At 34.1% G+C, this 11506-nt stretch overlaps 1 protein-coding gene across 1 annotated transcript in view; it reads left to right on the top strand.

Moving 5' to 3' along the window:
- The window catches only part of LOC136037586 (rho guanine nucleotide exchange factor 28-like), a 330822-nt gene that overhangs the window by 304096 nt on the left and 15220 nt on the right, over window positions 1–11506 (top strand). The window contains exons 33-34 of the mRNA XM_065720307.1: window positions 6042–6134; window positions 9200–9284. Of these exons, the coding sequence (XP_065576379.1) occupies window positions 6042–6134; window positions 9200–9284 (178 nt within the window). The remainder of the gene's footprint in view (window positions 1–6041; window positions 6135–9199; window positions 9285–11506) is intronic.

The following is an 11506-nucleotide window of genomic DNA, read 5'->3' as shown; positions in this document are numbered from 1 at the left end:
GTTCAACTGATTTTTTGCCTAATATATACGAATAACTTAATGCTATATTGAAATTTGATCAAAATTAATGGATATTCAATTCAACATTTTTATGTATATATTAGTATCAGCAAAATAGATAATTAGGTTTTTAAATAGATTTTGAGTCGTCAATTGGCAGGCAGAGGAAGAAAGTCGAACGCCGGGTTTCTGTAGAAAATTAAAATAACTTATTGAATGGTGCTGACTGTATAATCCCCAGTTTAGTAGTGATTTTGACATAAAAAATAAGCAATTTTCATATAGCAATTAACATAAAAAATGGCAACGTCTATTTTTAAAATTAATAATAAGTGAAATGTAAATGAAAAAACAAATGCAAAAAAAAAATTAAATGAAAATGAAATAAAGTAAACAACAAATGAAATGTCATAGTCATGTTTGCACCAACTATGAAATAGAGCAAATATCAAGTTTATGAAAAAAAGGATTTACACAAGATATGAATGAATAAAACTCTTAGAAGTGGATTTGGAACACCATTGCTTTTTGCCCTCCACTCTCTTTTGTATCAAAATCAATATATATTTTTGTATTTGCTTCATTCGTTGCGGCTTAAAAAAAACTGTTTATGGAGAATTCTTGAAATAAACTATGCAATAAATTCCAAAGGACTTTTTTTCCTCTTGGCTGAGTCTTGATGACGATTCTTGGATGAGTCTTGGCTGAACTTTTCGTTAAGAAGTAATGATGCCTAGGCTATTTAAAAAATAGATTTTTAACTAAGAACTTTTATTGTAAGTGGGTTATTGTTTATTATTTTCTATGCTGAAGACGGCCCTTAGATATAGGGCCGAAATATTCAAATAGGTTTTGCTCGTTCACTGTCTTGGATAAAAAATCCTCATTATTCTCTCTTCCGTATTTGTATTATGGAAAGGCAGTGTGGTCTTCGTCATTACTTCCAAGAAGCATTGTAAAAATATACTGCCCCACTGGTAGTATGTACTCAATTGAGGGAGGATCTTGTGGCCTGCCCCCCCCCCTCCCCCATAATCAAAATTGTTTCGAGTGCCTGGGGCTTCGTTATCAAATCAAAAGTTTGCCCCTTCCCCTTCGAAAAGTTCCCACGTACCCTCCTTTATATTGGATGCGTTTCTTTTTTCGACATATAAGTATGCATCGTATAGCTTGCAATTACAAAAAATTAAGATTAAAATAAACAAAATAAAAAAGAGTATTCAGATAATAGTAAGAAAGTAGTGTTTAAAATTAAATAAGCAAAAACACCCTAAATACGAAGATGTGCTGCCTCTCTTGTGGTAAAGTGAAAATGGGCTAAGTCCACTTGAGAGGGTAACTTGGATGACTATGGTAAAAATAATTATTATTATTTTTATAATTATAATTAATTATAAATAATTATGGAATAATTATGGTAGCTTCTTAATTTATGGTTTTCCTGAACTCTTTACGAGAGATGGTTCTTGCTGGGCTATACAAGAAGACAGGTATTAATTATTGATTATTGATTAATTAATGATTTGATTAACTCAAACAGCAACGGTGCAATGTCAGAGTGCTAGACAAAGCTCGGTACTGGGATTTCCAAGGGATCTCACACACAAGGGATCCCAAGGGATCCAAAAGCACAGATATAAGTTAAAACTATAAGAAAATACAGACACTTAAGCAATCCAAATATTTGATACAAACCAGCAGTTAAAAGTATCCCCAGAAAAATAAGCGCAACAGTCGTAGTCGAAAGTTCGAAAGTTCCTTATATTTGGTATGCCCAACCAAATCATCCGGGACCACACCTGTGCCACATCAAGGATGTGGGTATTTCTCAATTTCTTTTTCCAACATGCACATATTTGGTTATTTTTGTGGTTCTATAAACTCTTTATCTCACTAAATTGATTAAAACTTAATAACTTGCGTTTTTCGTCTTTTAGTTTATTTTTATTAAAATCAAATTCTAAAGAGAATTTTCAGCTTAATATACTCTGAACCCTCTACTCTTGACAATAAATATTACTTAACTTTTTCAAGAAACTTAGTAGAATTCAACTGGTTTAAGTATCGTTTATTTTAATAAACTAAGTCATTAATGAGTTCCCGGCCGAGGAACTATTCCGCAATCCCAGTCCGATTAGTAGTCATGTTCCAAGAGGAAAGAGGTCCAAAAAAGTCCCCATCCTCCCTTCAATTTAGTAGTAAATCGGATTGGTATAAGAGGAGTTTTATACCGCTGTTTGTTTCTAGTAGCAACATTTAAGTATATTTTATATTGCTTTTCTTCATGTTGTATTGTTATAATATTCTAACTCCAAATGTTCTTGTTTTCGTTTTTTACTTGTATTTAGGTTCTGACAATTTTCAATTTTATTTTCAATCTTATCAGTTTAATACATGCTTGTCGTTAATCATATGTTGATCATGCCTATTAACAAATACATTTATTTTTTGGTTTAGTCAATCAGTTCTTCAATTAGTTCTTAGACTCATGAAGCCCCCTTTCTCAACCCCAACCCAATAAGTAGTCGCCTCAAGAAAGGGAACTTAAAAATCATTTCTTTCCCAATTATCATTATTATTAATTTTATTACCCGTCAAAAACGGAAAAGACGGAGTATATAAAAGAAAAAGAAAGAAAAGTACAAAAATTTAAATACACTTCCACTGCAAATATTATAAAATAACACTAGTCCAGGGATGGTTGGCTCTTAAAACATTGCTACTGAATTTGGAGATTCTTCTCTCTATGGCCATGGAAGGGTTGGTGCCCTTATATTTCCTAGAGATGTCACTATTGCTGTGCCACAAAGGGAGACGCAGGAGAAACTTAGCATATCTGTAGAATGCGCTGTAAATGGCTTTCTTTTCAGTAGCTGTGAATATTTTCCAGAAGGGAACCAGAGCAAGCAGATGGGGAGTATTAAAAGCATTGTATAGCCGGGCAAGGAGAGGACGGTTGAAACGATACTTATTGGCAACAAATAATCCTTAAGACGCTTGTAGACGGGAACAGAGGGGGTTTGTCAGTGCTTTGTAATGCATCAATGCTTTACAAAAAGGTTTCTTTACAGCCTTTTGAGTTTTTCTGCTTCAGAAGTTGTGTGTGATAAAAGAAGTTAATCAAAAATATAAAGCTTAATTGAAAGAGTTATTATGTCTTATTTAATTCCGACAACCGCTATAAGCTGGAAATAAAAACCAAATGAAAAATAAACTTCGGTAAACCTACCAAAGCAGTAAACGTACTAAAAGTACTTTTAGTACTTACAGTACTTTTTAGAAAGCTTGATTCTATCGATTTATATGAAGACATCCCTGAGCTTTCCTCCTCCTCCCTTGCCAAAAAAAAACAGAATTTCCAGAAACTAGAGTTGTATAGATAACCGCAGGATGAGTCACTATTGTTAGTATCAAAACAATAAAATACTTATATTTTTGGATTTATTGGTCTCAGTTATATTAGTTCACTGAGCAAGGACTTTTACCCAGCAAGGAATTTTGATGCTTCATATAAAATGACCTAAGCCTGATTAAAAAAAAGGAAACTTTCTTATTTTCGCATGTTTTGATGTTTTTTCAACATATTTTTCAGTGAAAAAAGGCAAGGGAATTTTTAAAATATAATTTAATAGAGAATCAAGCGGAATGTTTGCTGTCAAATATTTGCTAAATTGCTCTCATATTTTAAAATATTAACACTAAAGGACTACGGAAACAAAATATTCCTTACGCTTTCGCAAAGAACATAAACCGCAGTCAAAGCCATGATATCAGATCGAACATTTTTTTTTTCAGATTTATGATTTTTCCGTGAATTTTTATGTTCGTTTTTTCTTTTTTTCCTGACTATGCTTCGTTTTTTTACCAAGTTTTATTTTTGGTTTCTTTTTTGTAATTCTTGTTTTATGTTGTATGAATTTTTGGATGAGAAAAATGAATTTGTCAATATTCGTTTGTGAAATTAATTTTTAAATAAAAGTTTTATCTATCCTAAATTTGGCTAGTTTGTGACTTTTTTTATTATTAAATGAAAAAAACAAGTTTTTAACTGAAAGAAGGAGCGACATTAAAACTTAAACGAACAAAAATTACGCCGTATATGAAAGGGGTTGTCCCCCCTCAACGCCCCGCTCTTTACACTAAAGCTTTTTTATTGCTTTAAAAAGTAGCGTTGTGCCAAAGAGTTGTGAGTTGTGTTCAAAGTTTAGCAGGAGGGTGGGGCTGATCAATGTTGTAGATTGGCTGATGTATTGGTTAGTATTTAAAACCATAGAAGAAATTGTTGAAACAACAAGAGGGCTATGTGCATTAGGAAGGAAAAACAGAACAATTACATGAATATTTCGCCTGTATTTAACAAGGAGTCCTTTTGACCAAGAAAACAATCCCTGAAATTGTCACGCCACTGGACTCTCAAGATCAACATGGACCCCTTTTCTAGTATAAATAAATCTGTAAAGAATTGATAGTTCACATAATTTATGACACTTATCCCAGTGGCTATGGGGACTATGTCATCGTTTAATGCAAATTAATTGATATATTTGATTATTTTGAACAAAACGGATACCTGGAAATGTTGATCAGATGTCCTAAGAGGTTGCCAAAGGACCAGATACCAAGGAGGTTCTAGGACAGGTGTTGGTTGCCCTCCAGTCACTTTTGGCTTTAAAAATGACACTAGAACTCTGAATGTCTGGTTGAAGGAACATCCTTCAAAGTTTCTGCGACAACAAGGAGGGGGAGGAGGGGGCAGCCCACTCCTATACGGTATCAGTCTTGTCATTTTTGTGGTTTAATGTTTCTCTATACTTTCATAATCAAAGCGTAGACCAGAAATACTTCTGGAAATCAAGAAGGAATAGATATCAGTTTGCACATCTCCCGCCTCCCTCTTACTAGAACTAATTCTGTATTATCTGAAGGCTCAATCAAGTTAGGATGTTTGATATTAAAATGCGCTCTTCGAGACATCTGCCCTCCCCTCTCGCCTACAAAATGATCTAACACCCATGCTTCATAATAAATGATGGGCACTTAAACATCATCTCATATAATTTTATGAGTTTAGTTAAATGAAGCTTTCAAATATTTGTCTGAAACTTTTTCCTGCAATCAGTTGGAAGGTATCACCCTGCAGCACCCTTATTCAGGCTTAGTCTAAATGAAGGGAGATCCCTCAACCCGTTCCTATAGCTCATGGAGATTTAGACAACTTGGACATTGAAATGCGTTCTATTTTGGCAACTGACTCTCCCCCCCCCCCGCCTACACAATGACTCACCACCCCTCCTTCATAATAGTTTCTGTACAATTACACACTTCTGTTTGTTCTTTTTATTTGTCTTAATTTCCCTTTGGCTGCTCAATTTTATGATTGGGGAGAATATTCCAGGGTTGAATTGTCGGGGGGGGGGGTAAGTCGGATCCCAGAAAATATATTTGAATAAGTATTAAGTCAGAAATTACTTAACATTCGCACTTCAGTAAATCTTTCTCATATACCATTATTTAAAAACAGTTACACACATTAAGAGGTTTAATCAGATGTTGCCTCCTAACTATGATTATCATTATTAATAATTATCATATAATACTTATTATAATCATATATAATCATAATTATATCATAATCAGAACTTATAATTATCGCTATAATATAATTATATTATACCAATTACCACATAATATAACTACGATCACAACAGTTATAGTATAAATATTTGACTACCTTTTATATTTTCATGCTTGACTCTATGTATGAACTCTGGTTTGATTAGTTCCTCTCTGGTAAAACACAACAATAAATTAACTTTAGTAAACACTCTTCTTTGACTATCTTCTCAAAAAAAAAGAAGCAAAATTTCAAATTTTTGGATATAGGGCTGAAAATGCTTAAATAGATATAGTTACAGTATACACCTAAAATATACCTCATATATTATTTAGACAACGTTAAAATAATTTAAATAGATTCTTAAATATAGAATATTTATCTTTTCAAATAAAACGCTTGTTTAAAGTCCTTCCTTTGTTCTCAGGATGTATCACAAATCGCATCTGAAATTTTGAGTCGACAACAATTAGTCAGGAAAATCTGGAGTCAAATCAGCTTACGAAACTTGACTGGTCTGGTTTAGGAATGCCAGTACTTCCCCCTATTCTACATCAAAGCCGAGAACAACAACTTCTGGTTTTCAGTGGGCACATCATGTCAATGGCCTGACTTGTGTCTTGGCACAACAAATCACCACTCTAGAAAGGCAAGCTTGATTTTTTGCATTGATTTTGTTGGTTTAGCGTTACTTTAGCCTTGGGAGGGGGAGACTTGGGTATAAGGCTCAGATAATTCGAAGAATTCGATTAGATATTTTTCTGTTATTTTGAAAGAATAGTTTCTTCCTATTTTTAGGTCTAATCTCCTTTAATGTTGTTTTTGTTGAAGTGGTGGTGAGACTTTCCACGTTGGACTTTCGGTCGGTACAACAGATCACCACCGTGGAAAGACAAGAGTTTTTTGCATTGTCTTTATCAGCTGTGCTTTACTTTAGGTGGGTAAGAGGGATTCACTTAGGGGTTTAGTCGAAACTATGGCAAATGGTGTTGGAAGAATAAATGGTCTAATTAAGGGTCTAATTAAGTCTAATTAAGGTCTAAGGGTCTAGTGGTCTAATTAAGAAATAAATGGTCTAATAAAGAATAATTTTGTTAAAATGGATAAAATGCTCATTATTTTTTACTGGGGGCCGGAGGTTAGGTTACAAGACATATGTATTGCGTCGAAGAACATTTTTATGTGAATGGGTGCTTATTGGTAGATGAGGTAGAAGACCAAAAATATGAAGAAGTGCAAAGCTTTTCACGTTTAAAAAAAATTTAGAACGTTTTAGAAAAGTTTTGATTTTTCTGAAAAACGACGACAACGCGTACTCCAAAATTTGAAGTTGACACTGCCTCAGAATGGACAAACATAACTTGCGGATCCCCACAAGGGACCATTTTTACCGGCTTTATTTAAAAATGAAATATTCCAGCAGAATTTTTGATACCCAACTATTTTGCTTGTCTTACCTCATCTAGGTTCGTTTAGAAACATTGTAAAGTAACGAACAAAATACATTTAAAGTAGGCACATCTTAAGTGTGTTATATTTTGTTTTACAATAAACCAAACTCCAAATTTAAAATCGCAAAAACTCAAAAGACAAAAAAGCTCTGGCACAACGCCATGATTAGGCAACAGTATGAAGTTAAACCTTCTTTACATTTAAATCGCCTTCTGTTGAAAGTGAGCCTTTCCAGAGCACAAAATTTTCCAAGGAAACACATTATGACATTGATTTTTAACATGGCCTTTTTTTTTTTTTTTTTTTTTTTTTTTTTTTTTTTTTTTTTTTTTTTTTTTTTTTTTTTTTTTTTTTTTTTTTTTTTTTTTTTTTTTTTTTTTTTTTTTTTTTTTTTAGTATTCGTTCCTACTTCTTTTATCTATTTTTTGAAGGTTAAATCTGTCATTAATAGTGCTGAAGATGGCTTGGCGAAAGTCCTTGCCAAAATATGAGCTTGCATCCTCTCCATTCGGCTATCTAAAAATTATGGTTTTTGTTGTTTTTTTTTTACCTATGCACTACAACCTCTTTTCTCTCTCTCGCTATCTCTCTCTTTCTTTATCCCTCTCTCTCTCTATCTCTCTTCCTTTTCTTGACTATCCACTGTTGGAGGTAAGAGATTAAGAACCCTGAGAAATAAATTTGCCTTTTCTACCACTCCAACCCGCTGCCAACCTTTACCTAGTGCCTAGTGGATATAGTCTCCAGATGGCTTGATAATGATAGAACATTTTTAATAGGCATATATTTCGGGGGCAATACCTAGTACGGGGATACCATAGATAATTTGTGGTAGGCACGCAACTTGCCTGGGTAGGGAATTTAAAGTGCCGAAACCCTATAGGCAAGTGTGTCTTCTCCGGATGAGTCCTTGTGTTGGGTTGTCGCCTCTGAATTATTTTTCTTTTTTATCGTTTTTAATATTTGGTAAATGACGACTTATACTTACTTACGACACGACTGCCTGTCCACGGATTATTCTTTGCGGTTGATTGTATATGGCTTTGCTGTTTGACCTATGTAATTGGATGGATGAATAAGGTTATGGCCTCTTTCAAGTACTGATCTATTGAAATTACTAAAGTAGGGAAAACAGTCTTCCTTTCTCCTTCTGTCTTTCTTTTTTTTTTCTTTTTTTTAATCAATAGTTATTTTTGATTTTTTATATCGTTTATATTTGGTTTTATGGTGTGGTTTTGTTTCTGTGTTTATGTTGTAGCACTGGTGATTTCTCTTTTTTTTTCAATATGTTGACCAAGTACTAATCATGGAAGGCGTTCTGTTGACGCCTCGATAATCCAGCTACCTCAAAAGACCCACAAAAGTGGCATCAATTGGTGCGAAAAATAATAAACAGGAAAATGTCATCTTGCACCAGAATCGTATCTGATTATGGCACCCAAGTTACGTCAAATGACGTCAACACATTTTCACTAAGATCTGCTCGACTTTCCCAGGCCTAGAAAGTCACGAAGCGGAATAGTTCCTGTCTCTGAGTACAAAGTATTTAAAGGGTTGTGCAAACTGAAAGCATCGAGCTCCTTATTTCCTAGTGAGCTTCCAATTCGCTTTGTGCAAGGGTTGCTTTATTTATCGCAAAGCCGCTACAAGATGTCATTAATCCGTGCTTTACATACCTCCAAATTCTTGTAGTGAATGACGACCAATATTCATCGCGCTAGCTCTCGCCAAGGTCACAGAATCCTTCATCCTTAAAGAACCAATACAAACTAAAGACAACATAGAACATTCCCATTATGGCGGTCTAAAGGGATGCAACGCTGCATTTTACCTAGTGCCGAGTGGATATAGTCTGCAGATGGCCTGATAATGGTAGAACATATGTTGACCTAGTACTAATCGACTGTCAGAAAACATTCGACCTCACAAGCCACTTGGTTTCTGCCATGAATATGAAGATTATTGATTCCTACAAACGCACTTGTTCTGAGTCTTCTGAAAAACAACGACAGTGCATACTCCCAATATTTGAAGTTGACACTACCTAAGAATGGACAAACAAAACTTGCGGAGCCCCACAAGGGACCAGATTTGCCGGCTTTGTTTTTATTTAATATTTCTTTTTTATTTAAGGTAAAATATAACCGCTCAGAACTGCCTCCGTACTTTCGTACGAGAAATTGTTTCCCTGAGCAACCTGACCATGTTTATGAAACCCGTAATAAATGGAGAATGCAGCACCTGAAATTAACCACTGAGAGATCACGGTTCTCGCCATATTTTTCGATCATGGGTTCATGGCATTTTATCTACCATATATTGACTGCAGTAAATCTCTCCCACATATTAAAAAGCAACTTCATTCTATCCTTATAAATAAATTCAAGAATCAGTAATAAAAAAAAATCTTAAAGTGAATAGTTGTTTGTTTGATATTGATAAGGTGGGCTCATTTTATTTTTTTTTTATTATTATTTTTTTTTTCAAATAAGTTACCAGTCATCGATCACCCTCGCTTGCACACTGTTTTGTTTTGTTTTTCGGATTGATATTTGCCGAGTGTTAGTTGTTTTGTGGGTGGGTTCCCGTGTAGTGGTGAGTCGTGGATTTATTGATATTTATTTTATGCATTTGTTTTTGTTTCTTTTTTCTGTCAAATAGGTGTGCTATATTGTTATACCGGGTCTTTGTCAATCGACCTTGTGTCTCCGGCTTGACCCTTTTTTTATATATATTGTGTGTGTTGTACAGAAGTTTAAATAAAATCTTGAATCTTGAATCTTGAATCATATGACTTATTAACTTCATGCTTGTAAATTTCGATGGCAGAAGGCCGAGACTGATTTCGTTGGTTTTTGAATTAGAATCAATTTGCCATCAATTCATGGCGAATTGGAGAAAAACCAAGAGAGATAGTCTGAGTGAGAGGCAAGTAAAACAGTTCAAAATAGGGATGAAACCTTTTAATTGACAGTGAACAGATATAACATTATTTAACTGGCGCAAGTTAAATACCTGCGAATATATTTAACTAGTGAATATCTGTAGTGAATATTGATATAAATATCAAGTGAATATCTGTTCACTGTCAATTTATAGGTTTCATCCCTATTTTGAACTGTTTTACTTTCATCATGGAAAGGCGGTGTGGTCTTCGAGTTATCTCAGTGAGAGGGAAAGCGGGCAAAAGTCTTTTTCAGTATTGTATAAAAATCGTGTCATTTTCACTTGTTTATAGTGTATCATCCATCCATCGTAGGGCAGATACTGAGCGTGTTGATAAGCTAGTAAAAAAAAATGGAAAAATTGCAACGAAGGAAGAAACGAGAATAATAACAGCCAGTGAAAAACAGAGGAATTATTATGCAAATATTACGGTTGAGATTGCTGTTCAACCGTCCTCAGTGCAGAATAATATAAAATACAGATAAAAGTCCGAAGAACAATTTAAAACCAAACCTCAGAACAAACACGAAACTAAAATAGCACCCTTTCTGAGCAATGATGAAAGGTTTACTGAATAGAAAATACAATACTTAAATAATGACGAAGACCACACTGCCTTTCCATAATACAACAACAAAAGAGAGAATAATGAGGACTTTTTTCCCAAGACAGTGAACGCACAAAACCTATTTGAATATTTCGGCCCTATATCTAAGGGCCGTCTTCAGCAAAGAAAAAATAAAACAATAAAACACTTACAATAAAAGTTCTGAGTTAAAAATCCATTTTTTTAAAATAGCCTTGGCATCATTACTTCTTAACGAAAAGTTCAGCCAGTCTTGGCTATTGTAAGTGTTTTATTGTTTTTTATTTTTTCTTTGCTGAAGACGGTCCTTAGATATAGGGCCGAAATATTCAAATAGGTTTTGTGCTTTCACTGTCTTGGGAAAAAAGTCCTCATTATTCTCTCTTTTGTTGTTGTAAAATACAATACTGAATGAAATTTCACAACCTCATTTTGTGTAAATCATTCTTAAAGGCTAATCGCTTATGGTATTATCAAAGATACTATTAGGTTGCTTTCTAGGATGGTTTTCCCAACATAGAAATGGTCCTCTTTTAGTTTCAGTGTTTTTTTTAGGTTTAATTTTGTATTGTCCATTGGACTTTTAGCTGTGTTTTTTTTTTATTATTCTGCATTGAAGACAGTTTGAGTGGAGGAAACAGTTGCATAATTTTTCTTCTGTTTTTCACTGGCTGGTATACCCCCCCCCCCCATTTCTCTCCTCTTTGCAATTTTTTTTCGTTTTGTCATGGTTAGCCAGTGTGATCTTAGAAATTATTTATAAGCTAGTAAAACAGGGCTAGTAAGCTAGTAAAATTTTTACTCTAATATACTGATTTGGGTGTGATAGCGGCCGTGTTAAAACTGGCAACCTAACTTACCTAACTTATGTAAAACTGCAACTCTAAAACGAAGTGTCTTTTTTGCCC

The sequence above is a fragment of the Artemia franciscana genome, chromosome 17 (genome assembly GCF_032884065.1).
Source record: "Artemia franciscana chromosome 17, ASM3288406v1, whole genome shotgun sequence".
In the NCBI taxonomy this organism is placed as follows: Eukaryota; Metazoa; Arthropoda; class Branchiopoda; order Anostraca; family Artemiidae; genus Artemia; species Artemia franciscana.
This window is presented reverse-complemented; position numbering and strand designations above follow the sequence as displayed.